The sequence below is a fragment of the Acanthopagrus latus genome, chromosome 1, assembly GCF_904848185.1.
Source record: "Acanthopagrus latus isolate v.2019 chromosome 1, fAcaLat1.1, whole genome shotgun sequence".
Lineage (NCBI taxonomy): Eukaryota > Metazoa > Chordata > Actinopteri > Spariformes > Sparidae > Acanthopagrus > Acanthopagrus latus.
Window position 1 is genome coordinate 8,856,126 of NC_051039.1, and position 27,386 is coordinate 8,883,511.

At 41.9% G+C, this 27,386-nt stretch overlaps 2 protein-coding genes across 3 annotated transcripts in view; both read left to right on the top strand.

Moving 5' to 3' along the window:
* The first annotated feature begins 1,679 nt into the window (after positions 1–1,679).
* Positions 1,680–7,231, top strand: uchl1 (ubiquitin carboxyl-terminal esterase L1 (ubiquitin thiolesterase)). 2 transcript variants are annotated; one of them, XM_037113120.1, is made up of 9 exons: positions 1,680–1,829; positions 1,918–1,929; positions 2,374–2,502; positions 3,253–3,394; positions 3,847–3,932; positions 4,474–4,521; positions 5,015–5,084; positions 5,165–5,223; positions 6,123–7,231. In XM_037113120.1, the coding sequence occupies exons 1-9, from the start codon at positions 1,797–1,799 to the stop codon at positions 6,204–6,206; spliced, it is 663 nt and encodes a 220-aa protein (XP_036969015.1). In that variant the 5' UTR covers positions 1,680–1,796; the 3' UTR covers positions 6,207–7,231. The 2 variants fall into 2 exon arrangements, with proteins under 2 accessions (XP_036969015.1, XP_036969017.1); XM_037113122.1 differs by lacking the exon at positions 1,680–1,829 and having other exon boundaries at positions 1,918–2,003.
* A 2,726-nt stretch (positions 7,232–9,957) lies between these two features.
* Positions 9,958–27,386, top strand: part of LOC119025090 (LIM and calponin homology domains-containing protein 1-like) — a 28,331-nt gene continuing 10,902 nt past the window's right edge. The window contains exons 1-15 of the mRNA XM_037108434.1: positions 9,958–10,453; positions 18,243–18,313; positions 18,426–18,495; positions 18,597–18,703; positions 18,802–18,832; positions 18,948–19,058; positions 19,793–19,920; positions 20,143–20,213; positions 21,091–21,292; positions 21,448–21,624; positions 22,143–22,457; positions 22,651–22,920; positions 24,133–24,390; positions 26,084–26,434; positions 26,558–26,881. Coding sequence (XP_036964329.1) covers positions 10,337–10,453; positions 18,243–18,313; positions 18,426–18,495; positions 18,597–18,703; positions 18,802–18,832; positions 18,948–19,058; positions 19,793–19,920; positions 20,143–20,213; positions 21,091–21,292; positions 21,448–21,624; positions 22,143–22,457; positions 22,651–22,920; positions 24,133–24,390; positions 26,084–26,434; positions 26,558–26,881 — 2,603 coding nt within the window. The 5' untranslated portion in view covers positions 9,958–10,336. The remainder of the gene's footprint in view (positions 10,454–18,242; positions 18,314–18,425; positions 18,496–18,596; positions 18,704–18,801; positions 18,833–18,947; positions 19,059–19,792; positions 19,921–20,142; positions 20,214–21,090; positions 21,293–21,447; positions 21,625–22,142; positions 22,458–22,650; positions 22,921–24,132; positions 24,391–26,083; positions 26,435–26,557; positions 26,882–27,386) is intronic.

Below are 27,386 nucleotides of genomic sequence, written 5' to 3' on the forward strand. Positions count from 1 at the left end.
GAATCACTATGGAGAAAATCACTGTATTGAGCCTGGTCGAGGAGCTTGTTTCTGGATCGATGCTTACTTTGTGAAAGCTCAGGGGACTTAAAGATATCTCCCTTATTTAGAAAGAGGGGAAGTCAGTGTTCAAGGAATAAAACACCATTATGAATTCAATCACAAATCCTAACACAAGTTCATGGGTTTTCCTGTGCAGCCCTCAATCATATGCTGTCTCCCTAAACTGGCACTCAGGCATCACAGCTTTGACAACCATTTGCCACAGACATGTACTAACATGAACAATGAGGTGCTTATACACTAACACGAATAGAAAGGTGCACAGAAACTGAGAAAACAGGATACATTCACTAATATCCCTCTTATAGAGACCAGATATGGTGCTAACTAACTAACAGTCTGGAACTCCAGGCAGTTAAAAACCACTCAATTCATGCAAAAGATGCATGAAATTACAACATAACAGCATGGTGATTTTTACTGGTATAACAGTGCCACCAAGGACTGAATGGTCACACTGGGCAACTGCAGTGTCTTGCAGCTCAGATGATATGAGTTCCAGGAAAGAAGCATGTGATGCCTTGTTCTTGCAGATAATGGTGGATTGGGAACACACGCAGAATGACACAACTACTTATTTCAACATTTACATTGAAAATCCAGTGCTGCACAGTTTCAGTCCAGTGTAGACCTACTTTACATCGAGCACACCATAGATCAGGAGAGATATAGGCTGTTGTTAGGCAACACTGACATTATCTTTGTGTATGTGAAAACCCATTATGTGCAGTATAGCAGCGGATAAAATAAGAGGTTAAATACACCTACTGATTGCTGTTTAGCTTCATGTCTTTCTGGATAAACAGCTGGTTATGATTCTAAAAAGACAATAAATGAGCACAGTAAAGGCCCAAAAGTCATATTATCTGAATATCTTTGTATAGAAATACATTTTCATGTCCTGTCATCATTATACACATACTCATAAGTAAAGCATTATTTTCTGTATATCTAATGATATCATCACAATTTAGAAGACACCAAGAATAACATTATGTGCTATCACTGCACTTCTAGTCTGATTTCACAGTTATTCACTGTCCCCTTCTCTTCTCAAAGAGGTCACTGGGTGCAAGCACACTGGGGGCTACAGAACAGCACAATAATTCAATGAAAGCTTTTCCATTCACTGCTGTAGATTTCCATTTATTGTTGCACATCCCCAACAGCACCGGCAGCACCAGCAGCAGCGATATCAGTTTAAAAAACAAAAAAAAAACCAGAGTCACATTATTGGCTCGACTAATTTACATATAACCTGTGCGTTAGAATTAATACAAAATAACCGTTTTCATTGTAAAACAAACTGTGAAACGAAAAGTCCAGTGTGCAGAAACATTGTTGATATGAAATTATCACGACGTCACACCTTTTATTCTAGAAGGAGCGTGGTTTAACCAGTCATCCCACATTGAGCGGTGGGATCTAACTTAAAAAATATATTCCCAACAAGGTGTATTTCTTCATAGTGATTTACTACATGGTTAAAAGTATAGCACGTCGAATCTAGCGTTGGAATCAGTTCGATATTTCTCATGAGGCGGGTTAAATTAGCACACCACCGGTTATTTGATCTGGGCCCACCCCCCCATGTCTGCCGGTAAAGTGGTACGACCGGCAGGATAAAGTGCGGCTACGTTCTGTAACTTCAACTGACAGCAGCAGAAACCCCCTCAGAGCACAGTGACTTCAAGTCGTCTTAACGAGCCGAATCACGCAAAATCCCTGCCAAAATGGAGTGGACCCCGATGGAGATCAATCCCGAGGTGTGGGAATTAATGTTTTTCTTAACTTTCCCTGACGTTTTCACGGACAGAAACACTCAACCTGTCCGCCTGTTTTGTGTCATTTCAGATGCTGAACATGGTGAGTAGGAGACGTTAGACGCTGAGTAACGTTTAATGGCGACGTCTTGCTTAACAGTTTGATTCAACTGTCAGGTAAGTTTAACTAGCTAGCTAGTTACTAAGACGACCGTTAAAACGCCACCAGGCCACAATGTCGCAACTACGGCATCAACGTAGCTTATATTGGTATTGTTGACTGTCCTGGTTACAAAAAAAAAAAGTGGTATTAAATCAAAAGGGAACGAAAAGAAGAGGGGATATTTCCTCAGCATCATTTCCAGCGCTGCCCCCTATGTCTGGGCTGAAGGGTGTGGTCGTGCTGGAGTGGACCAGCAACGCAGCATCTTTGAGCACCATCACAAGGGACCATTCATACGTGTCGCCTCTGAAACAGCTCACGTTTGTCTTCAGCATCGTTTACATTGATCGTGTTGTGTTTATTTCCCCCGGCTGTGTGTGTCAGTTAATGAAATGCCTCGGCGTGGGCGAAAGCTGGCGCTTCGTTGACGTGGTGGGGCTGGAGAGTGAGCAGCTCGCCGCCGTCCCGAAGCCATGCTGTGCCTTGATGCTGCTCTTCCCACTGACACAACAGGTAATAACAATAAGGGCGGCGGTGGCGACTGCTTCCTGTAAGGGTGGGGTGAGCCACCGATACAGGCTGTCTGGGGTGGGGTGAGACTGAGGGGCAGGGAGGGCACGGATGCTGAGGGAGCTGTATTGTTATGTGATGGGTGGAATATGGTGAGACTTGAGGAGATGAATCAGCAAATGATTGCCTTTTCTCCTCATTGTGAATTCTTGTCAATCCTACTCATTAGACTGTATACTCTCCACTCTCAGATAGGGTTTTCACAACAGCTGAAATCTACTTAGTAACAATTAATGGAATCAAACATCTTTATCTGTTAAGACAATTATCAGAAGGTCCCATCTCAGTTTCCTAGAGTTCAAGGTGATCTCTTCAGAGGCCTTGTTGTCTGATCAGCAGCTCCAAACTGAAAGATCTGCTATTTGCAACAATATAAAATACATTACTCGAAATGAGGTAGGGTTATGGATATGGCTGCATGTATGCATGTTCATAAATATGCAATTAAAGTCAAAGGAAATTTGTTTTTGGGACCGAAATTCACAAAATAAAAAATGTCACAGGATAAACACTCGAGTGAAACAATATCCACAAGTCATTGAATATCAACGATACAAATCTAGTTCTTTGAATTGTCGTTGCCCCATGTGCACGTTTGTAGTTGGCGCAGCTGAATGCACTGTGTTCTCATGGGCAAATGACCATGACCATGCTCTGTCTGTGTTTGTGTCTGTCTGTGTTTGTGTCCGGCAGCACGAGTCTTTCAGACAGCAGCAGGCAGACAAGGTTGCATCTGACTCTGAGGTTTATTTCCTGAAGCAGACAGCAGGCAATTCCTGTGGCACCATCGCCCTGCTGCATGCAGTGGCCAACAACAAAAGCAAACCAACATTTGGTGAGTGCAGATCAAATAAGCAGGGCTATCATTGGTATCAGATGAGCAAAACTCAGTCAGCATCGATGACTCAGTAATTTCTCCTATGCAGAGATCTCTTACTTTTTATCATTCAAATGACCAATCCATCCATTATTTTCATGTAGTTTCATAAAAGTTGAATAGAAAACACTTATAGGTAAAATCCATGGGCTGCATTATAGACACTGACATGAATACAACTCATAATTACATTTTGTCTCCAGAATTAGATTCACATTCAGTTTTGTTATGAACCCTTCTAAACCAAAATTATAACTTCATTAGGCTGCACAGACAACTGTATTGTTCTCCTGTAACTAGATACAGGAGAACATTACAGTTTGTTCTCCTGTATTTGATTACTTGATAATTGCTTTTGTGTTTTGGGGTGTGTCAGGCTGTGATTGAATGGCATATTTTGGTCTTTTCAGCAAGTGACTCAGTCCTGAAGAAGTTTCTAGATGAGACTGCAAACATGTCTGCTGACGAACGTGCCAGACTTCTGGAGGAGAACCAGGTGAGATAAACATACACACTCTTGAAGCTGCCATGTTTTTCTGTTAATAGAATTTTCTAGAATTTAGATTCAGCTGTTACTGATCACCAGAGAATGAAAAATATTTTGTGGTATTCATGAGATTTTATCCCCTATAATCTAAGGATCAGAGACAGTTAACTAGGCATCTGCTTCCCAACCAATTTAAATGTCTTTTTCCTTTTCTTTTTGTGGATGGTCTTATTTAAAAGTTAAATGAAAACAAACACATTTTCTAATATTTCTCTAAATATTGTGTAACCCACATGTTTTGTTTCACCCACTTGGGGGCGCCACACACTGTTAAATCTTTGTCCCTTGTAAAGGGCACTTTGACAGCGGCCTTTATAGACCACAATTTAAGAATGTGATTGTTTAAGACCTCAAACCTTTGCATTTTTTTTGAAGGATACACCTCTGGTTTGTCTTTCTTTTAGAAATGTCTCTGCATTTGTTTTTCCAATACTGGACTGATCTGTTTTAGCCGTATGAGACTGACATGTTGTGAATTTTTCCTCTGCAGGCGATCCGCAATGCTCACAATGAGGTTGCAGTGCAGGGCCAGTGTAGGGTAAGATACTTAACCACAATATCCGCTACTAATGACAAACATCTTATTAGGCTTTCGGGCAGCAAATGTGCATATCATTCAGGCCTACACAATGTGTTTGACTGACGCTGGACTCATTTCTATTAGACAGCTGTCACCCTCTGTCACTGTTAACAGATTCCAGTCTGCGGTGCATTTCCATACCTTTAACTGATAAAACCAGGATTTAGACATTCAGTCAGAGATTCGGTTTCACTTTGCTACCTATATATGTATGTTCCTTCTTCCTTGGGTTAGAGTTAGGGTTTGAGAGCTCTCTTTGTTTTTGGGAGGTTAGTTAAATGTTATTTAATGATGCTTATTGCAACAATTACTGATGAGACACTTTAGTGTTTTAGTTAAATGTAATGTTCATGACAACAGCTTTCTTAGCTGTGATGGTCTTTCCTGGGACCTTTTATGTTATTGCAGTATTAACACTGAATATTAATTTCTCATATTTCAACTTTTACAGCCTGAAGCAGACAAAGTCAATTTCCACTTTATCGCCTTTGTCAATGTAAATGGACAACTGTATGAGTTTGGTAAGCATTTCTACTCCTTATGTGGATTCCTGTATGTGTTTCAATGTTGTGGATTCCTGACTGCCTTATCTGTCTTTTAGATGGGAGAATGAACGGACCAGTGAAGCACGGAGCTACCAAAGATGAGTCATTCATAACGGTGGGTAAAGCTATGTTCATCCCGTAACATCTTGTGTCGGTTCTGCGTATGCTGAAATAATATTGTGATCCTTCTTACTTCATGCACATATCTTTGATGAGTCATGGTATCACACTGGAATAGGGTGTGGCAGGTCCTGCGTATCTTGATTCAATCAATAAACTTGGCTAATGCGCACTCTCAAATCTCCTGCAGAGTTCATAAAAAAGTGTGGACTGTTAAAAAAGACTGGTGCATTTTTTAATGCAAACATATTTTTGATCTGAACAAAAATGTTGATGTAAAGATACTCAGCATTTAAGCAATTTTTACGGCCAGTTAAAGTTCAAATTACACTCATGTCTGTGCTCAACTCAGTCTTTTAGATAGTTACGTCAAACTGCCACAAGAGGGCTCCAAATGCATTAGTGATCAAATTGCATCATAAGATATGATTTTATTGATTTTAATTTAAAGGAAGAAGCATCGAAACCTTAAGTACAAGTTGAGATAGATATCTAGATAGTTTTGTTATTGATGTGTAATGTTATGATCAACATTAAGATGAATATATTTTACTAAGCCTAAACATAGAATTTGACTTAAGAGTCTTAACAATCAAGAAAACACATTTCAGTGTTTAATTATATTAAGCCTTATAAAACATTATTATTGTTTATTGATATTCCAGTTATTTCAGATATCCAGTCCTATTAGAGACTATTTAAAAAAAAAAAAAAAAAGTAATTAGGAAAATTTACTGAAATGCTAATGAATTCATCTTTAGGACAGTCCTTCCACCATGGCTGATACTACAGTATTTTCTAGTTTACATACAGTGGACACTTGAGTATAAGAACGTCAACAGCTCACATAACAGTAAACATATGTGCTTCTTTTCCCTATTCATCCTTGTCCAGGATGCAGCAAAAGTGTGCCGTGGATTCATGGAAAGAGAGCAAGGCGAGGTCCGTTTCTCCTCCGTGGCTCTTTGTCAAAGTTAAGATGTTCAGTTGGACACACCAACAAATTGTAAAACCAAAATCATCCCGGAGCATTCACACATGGCAAACACAATCAAAAAGCACCCATAACACTATGCACTATAAAGCACATATTGTCTCCACACACTGTACTCTCATCTCATGAACAAAGCATTCTTTAGCACACGTACACACCAACGCACCATCAAAACCTTTTGTTCTGGTGACACTAACTGAGACAAATGTGTCCTAACATTTTTATGTGATATATCATTCAGCAGTGAATTGTAAAACACGAGGTCAGATGTCACCACTGCTTGTGTGCATGTGTGTGTTAGGGATTTTTTGCAGCTTTTTTTGCGCGTAATCATTGCTGCGTCTGTCGAACTGAGAATACTGTTGCTTAAATACCTTTTGTGCCAATAAACAGAGGAAAGAAAAGTGAGAGGGAGAAGGCAGAAAACATGCTGAGAAATGTTTCGCCTGTTTCTCTGAATGCCTTCAGTTGCTGTGTGGTTGAGTTTATAAGGATCTGACATTCCTCAGAACAGCCCAATTGTATCCGTAGGAATAATTTAACCATTGTTCAGAATGTGCACGCAACCTTTTGAGTGCTGTTCTTGGGTGTCACTGACATTTATCTGGGAAAAACTGAGGTTTTCTTTGAGAAGTTTGTATTCAAAGTGCAAAATGATAGTGGAGGTTTAGTCATTTTCTTTGTTTAGTTTACCTACAGGCCCAAGTTTTCAAAAATGTATTAATAAAGTGGAGTTATGTTTGCACTTCAGTTAACAATCTGCTAAAGTTCAAATGTTAAAATATACAAATAGTGTGCAATTTAACACAGAAAATACAAAATCTCCAAACATGGTAGGGGCCATCAAAATAAAGTGTTGGGTTGTTGTCGTGCAGTGCAGGTTGATAGTACTGTGTGTCTAGACTGTGCACCACTTGTTTACCTTTCTGCACTTTCCAAATACTGTGTTGCTGTAGTTCTGCTGATGATGCAGTTGTGGGAATTCAATAAAGCAACCATTAAACTTAAATGTGTCTCCTGATGTGTTTGTTTTGTGTAGTACAGAAATAGGAGTCCTGTGTAAGTTGTTCTACTCGTTTCACTCCTTATACGCTTGACTAATGCCGCAATGATTAAATGATGAGTTAATCAGTGAGCAGTTATTTAGATCATTGACAGTTGTTTTGTCACTTTGAGGGACAGATGCCAAACATACCCTGGTTGAAGCTTCTCAGCTGTGAGGATTTTATATTTCTACTTCTGAAATGGAGTTATGTTCTCACCCATGTCATTTTGTTTGCTGCTTGGTTTGTCATCATCCTCCATACACAAAACTTGATGGAGTATGTGTCTTAGTTCAGACTTGACACCCCACTTTAGGTGTGGATCTGGATAAAGGCACATTTTTGTTAATTTCCCGGTGAATAAAGCATGGATCTAGACGAAAAAACCTCACTGGTATCTGAGTGAGTACAAAAGGGGGACTGCTGGGCCTTGGCAGAGGTGTGCAATTTACCGAGGGTCATTCTAGCTAGTATGCCTCGCTGTACAACACTTAATATCTTTGGATTCTTAGTTGAACAAAAGCAAACTGAAGGCATTATTGTGGGCTCTAAGAAATTGTAAATGATCTTTTTCTTTATCTAAACGATTAAATACTAGAATATTCTAAGTGATTGTTAGTTGCAGCCTTAAACCCCTATTTTTTAAAAGCTCTTAACTACTCTGTATCCTTTTCTTGCTTACCCCAGTAACCAGTATACATTTTAGCTGACTCCCATTCACACACATGTCACATGAAGTGATGAAGTGTTTAATGTCCTGAGGCCCTCACAGCTTGGGGCTCATCCTGGCTGGTCTTGGCTGCCGTTCAGCTGTAAAGGGCTGAAACAGGAGAAGGACTGAAGAGCTGTCGATAGATTGTCTGCTCGCTCGACTCATCACTGTGGATACCGACACAAGATCTTTCTCCGCCGGCGCAGTGTGATATACGGTATATTGTCCTAAATGAAAGAATCTGTTTTGATTAAGAAAAAAAATACTCAGTGAATCTATTATTTGCCATTTGGAACAGTTGTTATCTCAGTCAGTGGCGTTCACAGAGATCCTTCAGGGAGGGATGTAAAGTTACGTCCTTAAACAAACAGATGTTTAGGCCAATATCTATATGAGTTTGTGTGGGCTTTACCTCTCTAGTTCGGTGATTTGGTAAACTAACACTCTGAAAATAAAGGTTTGACCTGCCATTTGCAAAAGGTCACATTTGCATCAAATATTAGCCGGAGTTATCAACCCCACCGTGTACGCAAGTGTTATCAACATGATTGATCACTTAACAGCATGACTGATAACTGCCAAGCCATTCTTTGGCCAGTGTGTGTATAAACAACACCTTCTAGGAGTTTATGGGCTATTGATTTTGTAATGTGTAACTTGGCTGTAAAGAAAAGTGCTGTTAAAGTCGGAGCTGTAGTTATTATGGGGCACAGCGGGGTCATTTTAAATGTCTTAGCATCTGGGGGGCGTTGACATACAGTGAAACACTCGCAATTTGTGGATATTTTAGAGCCACTATTCTCAATGGTAAGCATACCAATAGTGATGTAGGAAGGAATCCCAGAAATATTATTTGAAAATGAAATAAATTACAACATATAATATGTTCTATGGTGGTACACAGTGTGAGAAATTTGAGAAATACTTTTAAGAGGCTTATTTTAGCATTTGTCGGAGACTTTTTTTGAGTTCTTTAAGGCCAACAAATGTATGAATTAATCCAGAATGTATTATATCTCCACCACAGTGGGCTGCACATGGCAGCTTTACTATATTTTGCCCTGATTTACTACGTGTCAGCTGATTTATTGAAAATTTCATTCTACACAATACATGGGATATGAAATAATAACGGTATTAAAACTTCATTTCTACACAAGGACCAACGCAACACAGTAAGAGTAGCCAAAAATTCAAAAAGAGGCCATTAACAGTGTACTTTGGTAGTGCCAATTCCCAAACTAATTTACAATTAATTAAATCAACATCACAGTGAACTTTCCCAGGGGGCTTCTGGTGCTCTTGAGGGTCCGAGGGCCCCGGGGTAGTTACCTGCATGGCCTGTTTGATAATCCATCCGTGTAGAAAAAAGCGTTAAACTTCATTCAGAGCTGAACAGTTACTTTTTTAATAAATAAATGTTGAAAAATCAAATACACTTCTCAGGTTTAACCAGGGATATTTTAGCGTTTCGCTCGGTTCTTTGGTCTGTGAGATATCTGAATTTATTATTTTGTGTTTTGTGAATATTTTTATGCAACACTTTTCATCTGACTTGTAATGCACATCCCAACATCCCTAACTAATTTGGAGTAGTGTGATTCAGACTTTTTTTGGTGTCTGCTCCTCTCACACCTCAGCATCCGACATCTTTCCTGACTGGGAGATGAGTCAGTGAAGGCATCATGTCCCATTTTTGGTCGCTATGATTCATTTCTGCCACCTCAAACTATCTTTCTTTCTTACACACCAACAGACCGATGGACTCGTTGAAGCTCGACTTTTTTTTTCTTGCCGTTTTCTTTCTCAGTTGCTCTCCATTCTAAACCCAGCACACTTTCTTACGCGCAGGTAAGCATGAAGTCAGTCTCCTCGTGTGAACTGTGAAATAACGGGACATCGTTTGCAATCCCCCCCCCCCATCTCTCTCTCTCTCTCTCTCTCTCTCTCTCTCTCTCTCGACCTCCTCCCCCCGCATAGATTCCTGCCTGCGCGTTCACGTCCTCTAAATTGCGCGGCAGGCAGCAGCGTCAGCCTCACGCACTTCGGCAGTGGTGAAGAATCGTTATTTTTAGCGCCTGGTTCGTGTTGCAGCGTAGGTCGCCAGAGCTCTTCTTCGTTTTTTCTCTCCTCCATCTCCTCCTTGTCGCAGTTGCGAGCGAGGGCTTGCGGGGAAGCGCGAGAGAGCTACGCAGCGCATTGACTGTGCGTGGAGTTGCGGGGCTGGCTAACTGCAGAAGGCGAGGAGGAGGATAACAGGACTGACAGAGCGGGGAGGGGAGCCACCACCAACACACGGCTTATCACATATCACCCGTCCGGTAGACTCTCTGGTCCTCGGCTAACGGCCTGCCCGGAGATGGCTAGCCCCGCAGCGGGTCGAGATGTCCCGAATGCCCCGCCGCGGGACGACTCGGAGCGGCAGGAGCCCCACCATCCCGAACCAGCCTGTCAGGAGGCTCAGAAATGGATAGAGGTAAGTGAAGTGACCGCTCGGAGAGGCTCAGGGGGGATGGGGGGTACTGCTGCTGCTGCTGCTGCCACAGCACACAAAATGGGCCATACTGTCACACACTGGGATATAAATACACAACCCTCCAGCACCGGTGCGTCGTCACCTGTTGTCGGGACGATGCAGTGTCGGGTTACCGTGTGGGACGACGGCTCCGCAGCGTGTGTGGACAACCGGCAGCATATGTGTTAAAAGTTTGCGCACATGTGTGGCTCTGGCTGAAATGTAACCCACAATACCGTCACTGCGGGGACTTTTATGAACAATGAGATGAGATGAAAAATGGGCGACAAACGACTCAAAGTGGACGTTTGTTTGCCGTTTGCTCCGTGACGACGGAGATAACGGCGGGTTCGAACCGCTCGGAGGAGTAACGCCCCCTTTCTTAGGCACGAGGGGATTCCGGTTGCCATGGTTATGAAACCGGGCCAGCGTTCACGCACGAGATGCTCCAGCGGACCAGCGGCTGATCGCCTCGGATGAGATTATCGTCGGCGGTGTGCTGCATCGCTTCCACCATCATCTGTCGGCTCTAAAAAACGCCTCTCTCTGTAAGCCTGAGCGGTGAATCATGATTCGCCCGTGGAGCTGCTTTATGACCTATTTTCTCTCCCTTCATCGCGGTGCTTGTCCCCCCCGCTTTAGCCTGGCTATACCTGCCAACAGGCAATCTCAAAAGGAAGGGAAAGTACAACAGGTTTTGGCTGTAGTGCCACAATCTGTGCACATCATTCAGTTTATTACAGGCTGAGATTGACAGATGGCTAGATAGACAGATAGATAGATTTGTTTTGGCACACAGTTTGATTTGTTGTAGATAACAACAACAACAAGGGAGTCATTTTTCAAGATTGGTCATGTGGCTGATAAAATGTCAGAAAACTGTGAAATATACTCAGAGCCCAAATTGACTTCTTCAGATTGCTTCATTTGTCCAACTAACAGTCCCAAACTCTTCATTTACAATCATAGATGTCGAAGAAAAGCAGCAAATCCTCACATTTAAGAAATAGGAACCAGCAAATGTTTGACATTTGGCTATTTGGCAGCTACTTTTCTTCCATTCAACTAAATCTGTTCATTGACTGATTCGTTGTAGATAAACCCGCTAATTTTCATTTCGGTACTTCTGCAAAAAGGAGTACCTGAAGTCGCACGGCAGAACAAACAAACCCGCAAAACAGACTAAAGATTGATTATTTAACAAACATGTATTTACCCAGAGAAAGTTGGATGATCATGTTTACTTGCCAACAACTCCCCAAAGTCGATATTTATATCACTGGATAAGTGATTAGCAGGACAGGAGAGGAAAGTGCTCTGTCAATCTGTCTGTGTCTAACGTTAAATGGCTTGCCTGGGGCTACATCTTTCCTCCATGATTACTTTTAGACTGTCAGAGGTCACAGAAGTAGATCATCCATCTCCCAACCACCAAGATCAAATCTGTCAGCGTCCCACATACAGATAAAGAAAAATCAGAATGATCAGCATTTATATAAAAAAAGAAAAAATCTCTTTCCATGGAGAATTATGACCTATTAAGATTGTGGCTTTAGGGATATTAATACGCACAGACAATTTTCCACCAAATGTGCACAGTTATCCCTTCAGATTAAATGTGTTTACTCCCACAAGTCGTTCTTGTGCCCACCTCAGTCACAAAGGAGGATTAAAGAATTTAGTCATCATCAGCTACACTTTAAATGATTCTGACACATCTGGAAGAAATCTCTATCTCCTGTAACCTTTAAAGTTTAAAGCAGGAGTGTGCTTTGTTGTAGTAAGCATCGCTTTTCACTTTTTAAACAGATGAATGACGATACAGTAATGAAATTCTGCATAGAAAATATTTTCAAAATTACTTGCTACAACAAATGCAAAAGTACAATAAGTGTAACATTTGCAAAACTACAACAACTATGGACTCAAAATACTTAATGACAGAAATAAGTAAACACAATAAGAATCTGATCAGACATGTAAATCACATTTTATAGACCTGTTCATCAACCTTAAAAACACAGCCCACAGTGTCATCTTCTGCAGAAAGACAACATTTATGCCATATCATGATGTCCAAGATCTAAGACGATATATGTATATATTTTTTTTAATCACGATTGTGATAGACAGCCCTTGTACTACTGGTGGCTCTGTAACATCAATGGTGAGCACAGAAAGTCTAGTCAGGCTAATGCTGACCTCTAATCTTAATCTCTCCTGCAGCCTCTGAGCGTTGTCCCTCTTCCTTTGTCGTCTTCCTGCCTCCTAATTCTCCAGTTATTTTCAGACTGGTCAGGCTGACACTATTTCTAGTGGTGTATTTTCATGCTCTCACAGGTGGGGAGGATTCAGGGTTGACCATGCCACCCTGCGCTCCGGCCAGCATTTTGAGCCAGTGTGTGTGTAAGAGTATGCAAAGCGTATGCACACACACACACACACACACACACACACACACACACACACAGACACATGGCGATCAGCTATGCATGATACTGCTCACACACGCCTCAGACACACCCCGGTTTGGTGACACCGGTCACTATGGGAACATAACATGGACCGGCTCTCAGGTGTCACTGTTTCCAGGGGGGGCAGTAGAGCAGTAGGCTATATATCACCACATGACCTGATCAGGAAATGAGACTGACACAAACAAGACCTTTCCATCTGTTTATAGACGAGACAGGGTGGGATTAGACCGTCCCAAAGCTGATGCACGCTGTCCAAGGTGCTCTAAACCTGTTGGATGTGACATTGAGCAGGTTAAAGTTGAACACAAAGTTAACTTTAGTGACAGGAGTTAACCTCTGCTGTCACCGGTATGCAGAAACAGAGCAGGAGTTAGGGTCTGTCACACGGAATAAACCAAAGAATGTCTGTGACTGAACAAGTGTGTGTTTGTGTGTGTGTGTGTGTGTGTGTGCGCCAGATGTCTCAGCTGTCCCGGGCAGATTAACTTCAGTGGTCCCAGACAACCAGCTGTGTCTGCATGAGAGAGAGAGAGAGAGTGTGTGTGTGTGTGAGAGTGAGGATTCATGGATTCTCCATGCATCAAATACTGTTTGAAAGAATGTGCAATAATGATGACACAGACTTGCTGTTGGCAGAGATGTCTTTCGTGCTTCAGTGGAGTTTTTGTAAAGCCAGGATGGTCGTAGTCTTCCACAGACAGCACCACAGATTAGGGATGCAAATTTGAAAGCAATTTATTTAATTAATAGCTCCCTGTAATCGGTTCATCATTAATATTGTATGAAAAATGTGCGATGCTTTTTCATGAGAAAACATGTTTTTTAACCCTGCACATGATTCATGTTCAATGCAAGATTAGTATAGGCTACATTTGGGGTTAAAACTAGCAGATGAAGTAAACACAAAGTTACTAGAATGATAAACTAAACAACAAAGAAAACAAAATAATGACTTGATTTCAACTGTTGAGAGTTTCTGTCTGCTGTTCAACAGCTGGCCCAACAAAATCCAACCCATAATGACCCACAAAAAGGCTAAAATATGATAGTATCACTTTGTGTGGAATGTAATTTGGTGTTTCATTTTTAATTACAAAATTGCTTAATATTAATATAATACATGTTCTCATACTAGCATTTTATTTTGACATATTGAATTGCAGTGTTAATTACAAATCTCCTCTAGGATTATATGTTTAACCATATTATATTTATTTTCATCAGATTAAAATGAGCAAAATATCATGCTGTGATTTACATGATAGTAGTGCCTAATCTCCACATATCAGAGTAAATAATTTAGTATTCGACTCATTTATTTTACTGTGATGCAAAAGTGTATTACAATGCATTTTCAAAACATGCGCTACACTGAGAAATGCCTTTGTGCCACATATCGAACAGAAATCAATTGTCAACAGCTGTGGAGTGATGTTTTCTGGTGTCAGATCACTCTGGTTAATTACTTTGATCCAGATTAAACTCATCCTCAATCTGGATTATGACTTTATCTCTCTGCCTTTCTCTCGTCTTTCTCTTTATTGTCTTCTCTTGTTCTTTGTATGTCACGCTGCCATTACTGTTCAAAACACATCAGCACATGATAACATTATAACAAGCCTCTCTCAGTGGTCTGTTCCCTCTATGTATGTCTCATCAACTGGCTTTACTCAAGCACATAAACCATTCAGGATGGTTTGTCAAAGCCTGAGTTTACACCTCTTATATGTCAACATTACAGTTGAGTCCCTGAGCTTTAATTTGTTCTGCAAAACTATTTTGCAATGCTTACAGCTGTTTTTAAAGACTTTCTAACCATTTCAACTTTCTGCTTCACTGTTAAAACTCAAATTTTCCCAAATTGTAACTCTGTTTTTTAATCCAAACAAAGATGGAAATATTAAATGATTTATGACCTTGCTCACTTGGTTCATTGTGAAGTGAAGTAAAAGTTCAACCATGTTTGGATGTGACGATGTTATCTGATGTTACTGCTGTTGGTTATTTTAGATTTTCAGTAACACATTACATATTCTCAATATTCTCAATATATCAGCAAAGGGTTATCGAACACTTGTGACAAAGATATGTGACAGGGGCAGGATATTTTACAGTTTATCAATTAACCTTATTGTCCAGTATCACACAAGTGCACTGAAACTGTAAACTTACTGTGAATATAATAAATTACCCCAAGCATCTGTCTCTGATTCATAGTTTTTCTCTCTCTCTCTCTCTCTCTCTCTTAAAAAAGAGTTTTCATGTCAGCATATATCGGACAACAGGTACTCTCATACCAGTATATTGGTGGCGCTGTATCAGCCAAACAACATACAGTAAAAGTCCAAGCTTGGAAAATATGAAAAATCTTTACCATCATGCAGCAAACTAAATATATTTTTTATTCTAATCGATAGAAAAGTCTTTGAGGATTACGTAAATATCTTTAAACCAGCAGCAAATGTTGTCGAACAACCTTCTTCTTCTCTTTTTGTCTGAAAACCAGATGCTATTCTCTGTGACTAGAATGGTAATGGTAGGACACGAGAGGTCCAAATTGAAGGTCAACTCAGGAGAAACATAAACATATTGTGTCAGTTACAGCAGCATGGCCCCATATCATCATCGTCTGAGCGTGCAAAATCCTGGCTTTTGTCTCTTTAATGCATCACAGCTGAGCATATGTTGTGCTCGTTAGACATTACACCACTAACTTGATTTACTGCGTATTTCTCTCTCCGTCTGCTGTCTGTTTTTCTACCCTGTCATTCTTTCCATTTTTACAGTTGTTAAAATAAAAGTAAAGGATATTTTGGCCTGCTTCTGCCTCCCCACACACAGTCTCACCTCAGGGTTTAAATGCTAGCTGCTGCTGCCATTCACTCTGACTGAGCAGTGCAATCCAGCATGAGGCTTGAGAGGGAGCGAGGAAGGGTCAAATTACTGTTGCTGGCACTGAAATACCCCCAAGGCCTTTGGCTTAGTTTTTGTAGGGGGACATGAATGCTCACTGAACGCACACATACACCATATATCTCTTTTTGACGCACATCTTTTTTCTTCTGCTCATTTTTTTTCTATCCAAAACATGTAAGCTCACACCAGTAACTATGTCTAATTGCTGTATTTCAGTTTCAACATTTAACACGTAACCGATCGTTAGCTGCCTCCACTCCCGGCCCACTGTCTGTGTCCTGCATCCCACACACACACACACACACACACACACACACACTACCTACACTAAACACACTTGTCCTGCTCTCCTTTAATACACTTCTCTCCTTGGTCTGTAAATTATGCATGACCACGCTGTAAATGTTTCAAAGCCCCCGAGTCAAACCTTAATAAACACGACATATGCCAACATATGTGTGTGTGTGTGTGTGGGTGTGTTTGTGTGTGTGTGTGTGATGATCAGAGACAACAAGAAGAAGGAGATGTCAATGGGAAACATCTGGTCATCACTTATATAACAAAAAACAATAGGCTGTTTTCATAGCTGCAGATGCACTCTGTGTGTGTGTGTGTGTGTGTTTGTATTTCTGTCAAACATATGGTACATGTGCGTCAGAAATGTACATGATAAAAAAAATATTAATAAATACCATATATCGCCGACATAAAGAGAAAACAAAGACAGAATAAGAAAACTAGAAGGCTTAAAGTTGAAATGGCATTAAACTATAAAAACCCTGGTAACAAAAATACATCAGCTCTGTTTTTGTTGTGGACGGATATTTAGGAGCACTGTATATGAGCAGCAGAAACAGAGAGAGTGTGAGCCTGCAGTTAACGCTTTGGGTGATAACTGTAATCTGTGCTAATCTGGATTAGACGTCTAAACAGTCAAACCTCTCTTCTTTTCGATTCATCTTTGGCTGCTGGTTACACAACCGCTCCAGAAAGCAGCATGTGCGTGTGCGTGTGTGGGTTGGTGTTATGGTTGTATGTCACTCTTAGCTCAGCTTCCTGATTCCCTCCTCCTCCTCCTCCTCCTCCTCCTCCTCCTCCTCCTCCTCCTCTCCTGCCTGTTCAGGATAGACTGTAAATTAGAGTGCAGGTTAGAGGATTGAGGTTATCGTTCACTCGGGCTGCTACTGCACGCATCTAAATCAGGGACGTGCGTGTGGGTGCATTTTGGGAAAATGGAATGAGGGCACACAGCAGTGTGTCTTTGGCTTCACTCTAATTTGGTTTCTACTGAAGCAAAATGTTGGGGGGAGGGTGAACCGGGCCGCAGCAGGTTCCTGTGTCATGGACACAGTGAAGCACAACGCAAAAGTCAAATATAAATTAACTCGCAACACAACTGCTGAAATCTTATACTGACTTTGATCCTAAATCCTGTCTCTGTAGTTCTATTTAATGTTGAGATATATGTATTGTTGTATTTATACCTTTATTAAAAGATTTAAAATGATGTATCTTACATACCACGGAGGGATTCTGAGATTTGGGGTCAGGATCTATTTTGCAAGTAAGAGGCTGAAAAAGGACAAAACAACAGCATGGTCTTGTTTACTTCAGGGTGTACAAGTTGCATCTGATGCAATCCCGCTGCTTCTGTTGTGGGTTGTGATGGCATCACAAGGTCTAAAATGTTGCCTGAGTGCATTATGAGTAGACTGTCTCCTCTCGATGTCTGTCTTTCTCCGTTAGGCTGACTTTAATTCCTTCATATTTTTTTGCTTTTAAAATGTCAAATTGACGAGTGACACATAAAAGAGTGATACATCAAACCTCATTTTTCTTTCCCAAGTCAGAGTTTTTGCTTATACTGAGCACCAGTTTTATTCCAGTGGGCTCTCTTTCACTGATTTAAAATCTGTATATCTTACTAGTATTACAATAGAATGTATATTATAGGTATATTGGTACTGATATACATATCGGTGTATCTTTAGGAAGAAGAAAGTAAAGCATAATTTGTGGGCTTATTGGTCTTTCAAAAAGTGGACAACAATTTTGAGGGATTTATTGAAGTCATTTTATCTAGGAAAAATACAAAATATTGACTTCTACCTTCTCTTTTTTGTCTCTGCATCATTGTAAAAACTGAGTGTATTTATATTCTGAACAGCTGATTGGACAAAACACGCAATTTAAGACATCATTTGCACTCTGGGAAGTTGTAACGAACACTGCTAAATGATGAATTAGTTAATCAAAAAATGAGTGATGTTAATCAGTAATAAAAGTTGTAAAAAATTGTAAGTTGCAGCCTTCGTCTACCCCCCTTACATCTGTCTCTTCCTGTCCTCCTTCTCCAGGCTGTAACAGGGAAGAGCTTTGGAGACAAGGACTTCCGCAGCGGATTGGAGAACGGCATCCTGTTATGCGAGTAAGCCTGTGACATCACTCCCACTCAGTTTTTAATGTCTGAAGTAGCAACGACACACGTAAATTCCCCTCTGAGACTCAATAAATCTCTGCTTCTCCCCTCCTCCACGCAGGCTGCTGAGTGCAATCAAACCAGGGCTGGTCAAGAAGATCAACAGATTGCCCACCCCCATCGCTGGGCTGGTAAGAGGACACTCCCCAGTGTGACACGCAGACCTGTAAACCACCCTCTTCGTCAAAGTGATAAACTCTGTCTGTCTGTGGTCCCCTGCTGTCTCCCGTAGGACAACCTGTCAGTCTTCCTGCGGGGCTGTGAGGAGTTAGGCCTGAAGGGCTCCCAACTGTTTGACCCCGGGGACCTGCAAGACACTTCCATGCGAGCTAACCTCAAGTAAATAGGCGTGTGTTTGTGTGTGTGTATGAATTTAATTCCTGCTTATGTCCATTTTAATGTACTGTCCCATGTCAGTAACACACTTCTCTCATCAGGGACTCTGACTGCAACCGCAAACTAAAAAATGTGAGTAACCATTAATCATTAATCATCTCTTTTAATTTTCTTGCTTTGTTTTCTCCGTCAGCGTGTTTAGCATTTATGAATATTCACCAAACCTCCCTGTGTGGATGTCTCTCAGGTGCTGAACACAGTATTCTGGCTCGGGAAGGCTGCCAGCGGCTGCGCCTCCTACAGCGGCCCTACTCTCAACCTCAAGGAGTTTGAAGGGCTTCTCGCTCAAATGAAGGTGGTGAGTAAACAAAGTGAAGAGGACATAGCAGGGAGGGGGGAGGAGAAGGAGACAGACAGATAGCGGCGTGGAGGAGGTGCGGGGGATGGATTTGTTCGCTTCCTGTCTTTGTTGGGGTGCGCTCGAGACGCGCGAGACAGGACACTTTTTTGTTTATGCTAAGCCTCAGCTACTCCTATTTCAGGGAGAGACAGAAAGGAGCAACAGGATATGAGTTAAAAAAGAAGATACCCCTGTCTGCTTTTGATAAGCTAATCACATCACAGGATGCTCAGAGAAACTTCATTGTCTACAAACAAAATGTGTTCACTCAGCTTTGTTGTCCAGTTTGTTTCAGAAATGATTAACTTCTTGTTTGATTTTCAGTCCATAGCTCATAGGAATCAATTATTTCTGTCTTTGTTTCTACATGCCTGAGTACTATTGATATTTTTTAAAAATCATCATAATCATCATTAGAATAATCATATATCATAGCATAATACATCATTTTACGATGCAATACTTTTAAGTAATAGTTTCACGATAGCTCAAGCACAACATAAATAAAATTCCAAAGTCAGATGTCAGCTGAGCTCTGCTACGCTGGAGATGTTTTGTTCCTTGTTTATTTTGCTTGTGGTCTCCTTTCTCAACCCATGTATTGTCTCATCAGTGGTACATCATTTCCACTTTAGACATCTCTCCATCTATTTGTCTGATTGCTGTTTTTGTGCACATGCGTGTGTTTTTAGGAGGTGGAGGAAGGAGGCGAGAGTCCACAGAAACGCAGCGTTAGAGACAGCGGCTATGACTGCTGGGACTCTGAGAGGAGTGAGTCTCTCTCTCCACCACGACACACTCGTGACAACTCTCTTGACAGGTGAGAGAAATCTGTCAGCACTCACTCAGTCACACACACACACACACACACACAGAGGTGTTTCAGATTCATGATGAGGACTGAAATGCAGCTGTTCTCTATATTTTAGTAACTCAGTTTCAAACTTCAAAACTGATCCCATTGATACAAAACTTATGTTTGCATTAAAGTAGTAGTAATAGTAATAGTAAATATTAAAGTGTTTTCTTCTAATTTTGACAGCCTGGACTCCTTTGGCTCCCGCTCACAGCACAGCCCCTCTCCTGATGTGGTGAATCGTGGCAATAGTGATGGTTAGTTCTGATAAATGTCTTTCAAATAAGAAAATAAATCTGTTTCCTCCTGCTAAGCAAAGCCACCCACATACTTAAGGTACAAACATGCAATCAAAAACATCTTCCCATCTAACTCGATTAGATGAAGAATCAAGCATATTTCCCGATACGTTGAACTATTCCTTTAAGCAGAAATACTAAACCACTCGTCCTTAAATAGTCTGACTGCTGTTCTCCAACATGTTGAGGTTTTGACCTTGGTATGTTTTGGCCAGTCTGGCAGGCTGTGGACAACAGCTGAACGTCTCACCCACACTGTGTGTGTGAGTGCCCCAGATGCAGCAGCTGTTGGTCTATGTAGCAATCACTAGAGACTTGGACCTGGGAAACACAGGCTGGGGTCAACATCCTGCCTTTCATATGTCAGCATGTGTGTGTGTGTGTGTGTGTGTGTGTGTGTGTGAGGGGAGTATCACAGGCATCCTGTTTCTGTCTTTTGTATTGACAGTGTGAAATGTGTGCAGCAGGGTGACAAGAAAAACACTATTCCAGAGCCGCGAATAGACTCAGAGGTCATAGAGAAAGTGTGCTGCCTCACTAACTAATATTTATCACCTGACAAGAAAAGAGTTATGATAAAAACCCGACAAAGTTTTGGCAAGAGTTGTAGTTAGTCATAGTTTCTCACTGTCTGCTATATAATCAAAATCAGAAATACTTTATTGATTATTTATTGATTGATTGATTGAGGGGAAAGTAGAAGTAAGCAATGTGAGTAATAGAATATTTTTGAAAAACTGTAAAAACAAGGACCAAATAAAAATTGTCCCTGACATACTTTCCAGCCTTCTTCACTATTTTCTCTTTTTTCGCTCCATCACTCTTTGGCTCCCAGGGCGAGGCAGCGACTCGGAGGTCGACGCCCCCGGCAGGAGGCCAGATGTGCGAAAGGATGACATGTTGGCCAGGCGGACTGCCAGCAATGAAGCAAGGAGCTCTATTCCCTTTAACCAGTTTCTACCCAACCGAACCAACGCCAGCTCCTACATCCCGACTCCACGTCGGAAACAGCATACAGAGGAGGGAGAGCAGCGGAGGTAATGATCAGTGCTATTAAGAAATCTGATGCATTTTAAATGTAGGTGTTGCTATGGGAAATATACAAATAAAAAGAAGCAGAAGGTAAATGACACACAGACACACAAATTTCTTCATCCTTAATCCTTCCCTGACATTACACGCCGCTCCCCAGTCACCCGGGACTGTTCCACAAAACACCCAAGACTGTCACTTGGGCGCCTGAGAGCAATGGAGAAAAACTGAAACAGGAAGAGGAGAAGGCGACCCAGGAAGTGTTGGAGCAGAGGAGGCTGCAGATGTTGGAGAAAGCAGGGATCAAAGTTCTGCCTGCTGCCGTTCGCTACAGCAGGTCAGGGAGGAGAGGCATGAGAGCTGCTGCTGTTGTGGTTTGACAGTTGTGGTCGTGCTCACTAACGGATCGTTATGATGACAATTTAGTTTTTATGAGCGTTGCGTTCACACTGGTGCTGTGGTTTGTGTAGATATCTGGTTGTAAAAATCTGGTGTATTAATGATGATGAGGTCTGTGTGCGTTGGCCAACACATCCGACTAACTGCTCGCTCCTGTTCTCCTTGAGACTTTGGGATTGACTTGCTTTCACTAAAGGCTTGACTTGGCTTGACTTGATATGCCTGGCCAAGAAGTACTTGCCTGAGACGTGGACCAATTGTCTTTAATCCCATATCTGGTAAAGAATGCTTGTTTTTTTTCGTACACATACGTGTACGATTGTGTGTGATCTATGACTATTCAATGGGGTCTTGCCAATAATATTTGTGGGTGCATGTAGAATCCGAACTCACACGATGAAACGCTGGATTTGTGAAATTCCCTGAAATGACCTTGCAACGCCGTACCATCTCCAGCCTCAGCCCTCCTACGACTGAAGAACAGCAAGTGAGGTCACCGTCGCCGAACATCATCCTTCGCTGTGATAATGACTTTTTGAGCTCTCAGAAATCTGCGTGGGACACCTCCTCTGACGGCGAGGAGGAGGTGGTGGTGCGGAAAGTCCCAGATGTTCGTAAAGACGACCTGGCATCCAGACGAGGTCATCGAGGCTCTGTCGCTTCCAAGGTGCACCAGTTTGTCCCTTCACCTGTGTGTAGTGACAAAGACCTGGCGCGCTGGGAAGGCATTAGACGAGCCTCGCAGCAAACACTGCAGGAGAAGGAGAACAGGTTAGCTCATGTGTCAACATGCGTGATGCTGTTTTTCTTCTGTTTTTCGCTAACTCACTGTTAAACATACTCTTCCTTTCTTTGGGTGTTGTGATCACTGGTGGTTTGACGTGTGTGTGTGGGTGTGTGTGCTCCACTTTGATGTGAAATGTGTGCTGTGTGATGCGATCGTATCGGCTCTGTGACTGAACAGTGAGAAGGAAGCGGTCCCTGACATCATTACACGCAGAGACAACCCCTTCCTAAACTCTGCCCCTCGCCACGAGGAAGAGGAGGATGAGGAGGAAGAGGGAGAAGAGGGAAAGGTTCAGGCGGTGCCTAATAAGCAGAGGGACGACCTGGCTCAGAGGCGGGCTCAGAGTAGGCCCCTCCCTCACAGGGATGGACCAAAGAGCTTTGTTTCTGCCCCCATGAGCCAGGCAGATATGCAGAGGTGGGAGAGGCTCAAGATGACTGAACCCAGGTGCCCAACACACACTCTCTGTCGCAGCACACATGCAGTACAAATGCTGTATGTCAAGTGTGTGGTTGGTTGATGACTGTGCAGTATGAGTGAGTGAGCCTCTAGTTTTAGTGCCAGCCTTAAGCAGATCATTGCAGGCAGAAGATTAATCTGCCGAAAGACGTTTCACCCCACCGGAGAGTTCACTTGATAGTTTTTAAACCTGAAAAAACTGGCTTGAATACATCGGGTACCTTATTTCAAATGTCCTCCTAGTTTAATCCTCACTAAACCACTGCAAAGTACGTACAATTTAAAAGCACAAAGTGTTTATCTGTGTCAGCTAAAATCCAAATATCCCAGCACCAGCAGTTGTAACAGGATACAATCAAGACACACAGTGTTAGTACGCAATCTTAAGAGTTGCTGGTAGGCAGAGTAAAGCTAGCAGTTTCCACTTGTTTTTGTTTTTTTGCATCCTTGACACTAAATAAAGTTTACTTTAGGCAGATTTAAGGTCATGTCAGAATCTTTTTTTCTTATAAACATAACCATAGTTACTTAAATAACCTTAAAATATACCTTTATGTCTACTTGTCTGTATTCAGTTTCAGCTCTGTTCTGTCATAAGTCTCTTACATCATTCTGTAAGCAGCCATTTATGTCTTCAGATTTATATTCCCTCCTCTTCTTTTCTCTGTTGCGCCCCATCTGCTTGTTTATTCTCCTCACTATTGTGCACTTCAGGCCTCTTCAGTCTTCTTTGACAGGCATTGAAACAGAGCAGGGAACTGGCCGGTGTGTATGAGGCTCTGTGTGTGTGTTACCAGAAGAGAGGCGACTGTTGGCTGTGAGCACTGCCGCTGCCTTTGTTTTTCTCCCTCCGTGCTGATGTCATTAGATAGGATAAAGAGTTTTTTGTGCTACCAGAGGAGCAGCATCTACCAGGAAAATTTGGCTACCTCGATTGGATAATAAGCCTGGTGTGTATGTGTGAATGCACATGTGTGCTTAAGGGATTTAAATACACAACATGCTTTGTCCCCTTCTGTCCATCCACACTTCCTGTCTGATTCACCATTTCCACCTCATCCTTCCTTTGTCTTCACAGTCTGATCCTCTGTGTCTAGTTGCTCATGATTTCTTTTCCACCCTCTTTCCTCCGGCTGGCTGTTGTCGTGTGTTCATTCGGTGTTTGTAAACGTGTCTTCATGTGTGAGACTGTATGTACAGTGAGGCTAGCCCGGCCCCTGTGTGTCAGGCTTGTCTGGAGAAAAATTATGGAAGTCCTTTCAGCGGATCAGCAAAGGCAGGACGAGGTCATGGCAAAGTTGTGACCTTTGGGGGCGTGACTGAGATCGAGCAGCCAATAGACACAGTCACGTCAAGTGAAGGGGAGGAGACGGAGTTGCTAAGACGACTCCTTTCCAAGGCAACTGTAGCCATGCCTACCATTGGCCTGGGCTCCCAGCTTTCAGAGCGGGAACGCAGGTATGGACGAGGCCAAGTACAAGACAACTGAATCCAAAGCCTTTTGCATTAGTGTGGGCTGTATTGAGGAACGAACAGGTCCCTCTTTATTCCATTACTTATTACATGATTTCACCTAATTGCTTGTTGATGTCACTTTGGAAAAAGTTTTAAATTTCAGGCTTATTTGAATGAGTAAATTAGGTAGTTTGGATGCACCTCCCTGCAGTGAACTGATTTGCTTGAATTTTTGGTTAGAAAAAAATGTACACACACTCTCAAATTAACACCCATCTGATATATCAGTATTGGCACATATGTCAGTAGAGAAATATCATGAGACATGGCAACCAAATTCTTGCTATTCTCATGAAATAGTTTTTGTCTATCACGTGTTTGAATTTAAAACATTGGCCAGTATATAAGATTGTTGTAATTCTCAGTATGGGGTGAGGGAGCTGATCATTTCAGATCATGATCGAATATGAAGGCATCCTCCTTCAACTTTTCTTTGGAATTGTAGAGATTGCCCTATTTAACCTCCTCTTAAGTCTTTTTCCAAACTTCACATAATCTAATTTACTAGCAGCTCTGTACTATGTAAACAAACCTTTGGAGTCAATACGGGACTGCTGATGGGACAAGGCCAAATGAATATGGGGCATCATATCACCAGTGACTAATAAGTGCTGCTAGCTATATTCTTTTTATACATCCATGACTGTTAGCAGTGCAGCTAGCCAGACAAGCATCAAAGTAGTATTTCCATCGCTAGAGCAGGAGCATTGGACCGGTGCGAGAGAGAGGTTTTTAGGCCTGGGGCTAGCTGATTAGCTTGCTAACATTAGTAGGCCACAATTGGTCACAATTAATAGCCTGTTAATGAAAAAGCCAAATCAGCTGATCCCTAGTTTTTGTTACAATGTCAAGACTAGTTTTCTCTTCACATTCTGTTGATAACGTTAGCTGTTTTTTAATGTTTACACTTAAATAGACATTGTGCACTTTTAACATTGGAGTACAAGTTATTTTAGCTACACACCATATGGCAACGTTGTACCGAAACAGAACAGTTTTTAATGCAATATTGTGTTTTAATGGTACATGTTGAGAAATGAAAAGGCTAGGTCAAGACTGGCTAGAGCCAAAATTGAGTATGTAGGTTGTGGATCACGATTGAGATTAAATAGGTCGTGGCGTTATCTTTTGGCAAGATCACCCACCCCAGTGGCTGTATCAGCTGCACAAATCCTGGTCAGGCCATAGAGAAAACATGTAGCAAACGCACAATGAATGCATTTTTTGTAACATTTTTCTGAACTTTTTCTCATGAGGTATAACATAATCTGTTCACTTCTGAGACTCGATTAATAAATTGTTTTTAAAATCAAAACATGTTGCTGTATAGATGGAGACTCTGATGGTCAAAGTGCTTGTTCTTGCTCAAAATGCCATCACAGCTCTTTGTTTTTTTAAGATTTGCATCGGTTTTGCATGTTTCTTTTAACCCTCATTTGTTGCTAAGACACTCCCCTTTAATGGTTTCTAGTTTGACATTTTTTCTCATTAACGATCTGTATTCTTTACTCTTAGTCATCACATGTGAGACACTTTTTCGGCTTGTTCGTGCATGGATTTGAAGATAGCTGCACGTTTGGGTGTAGATTATCCATCGCTGTTGCTGTGCTTTGAGCTTTATGTGATGCTCTCACAGCCAGGTAGATGGAGCCGACCACAGCCAGACTACCCCTCCCTCTGCTGTCCCCCCTGAAACTCCTTCCTCTCCTGCTGAGCTGGATGCACGTCTGGCTCAGTATGAACGGCGAACAGTAGAGGAGGAGGATGAGGAGGAGGAAGAGGAGAGGATCCCAGATCTTCAGAAAGACGACATGATGGCGAGGAGGACAGGAGTTTTCCATAAACAAAGCACTGCCCCTGGGATTTACAACCGTTTCCTGCCTTTGCCCGCCTCCAAACGCTGCACACAAGGGGAGGTCACCACTGATGCTGCTCCACGGAGCAAAAGGGAAGTGCTGGCAGAGAGGAGCAAGATACTGAACGCCAGGTGGGCTGAGATGTGTGTGTCTAACAGCATGAGGAGGCTCTAATACTTTGTGTGGTTTGCATCCTCAAAGAAATTCTCCAGCGTGGTGTTTGGTTATTTCAACTGTAGAAGTTTCCCTCATAGAGCGGAGCAACAGCAACCCAGAGCTCTCATGGAAACACCTCAGCCGCACCCTCACACGACGGTGATCCGGGCATCGTCTCACAGCGAATGTGACAATGATGACGATGAGTATGGTGAAAACGAGCCTCTGCCTGACCTGGAGAAGGACGACATGATGGCTCGAAGGACCGGATCATTCCAGAAACCAATTGCAGCTAAAACTGTTCAGTCCAGCAACCAGTTCCTGCCTGTGCCTGGATCTGTTAAATACAGTGTCGCTCCAGTGTCTGCAATGAAGCCGCTACACAACAGACCCAAACTCACAGAGAAGATGGCCGGTGGAAGGTATTTACTCTGTTTGAATGAAGACGCATCTTCTGCAACTAACTAAGACGAGGGTTTAATTAAGTCGACATGTCATATGATCTGCAGTTCTAACATTAATAACTCTCTGTGGATGATTTATAGTTGATCCTGGTTGACTTTGGTTCCATGCCCGCATGTTTGAGTGCCCTCAGCTGGATGCCTGATGTGGTTTGATTTGTGTTATTTGTATATGAAAGAACTGGTCGACTTTGATTTGTTCTTGTGGTTGGATTCCTGGAGCTCTGGATCTCATATGACTTGGCAAAGTTTGTGTTTGGTTTGGACTCACATTATATGGCCTTTTGTTGTTGTTGTTGTTGAGGTTTAACCTTGGATCTGTTTGGCATAACTTTGGTTGGAATTCTAATTGAGTATGAAGCTTTTTTCGTATCTTTGTGTGTAAAGTCTAAATCACCACTGAATCACGTCACAGAAACAGCTGCTGCTCCACTCTCTTGCATTTGAAACTTTTTGTTTTCGAAAA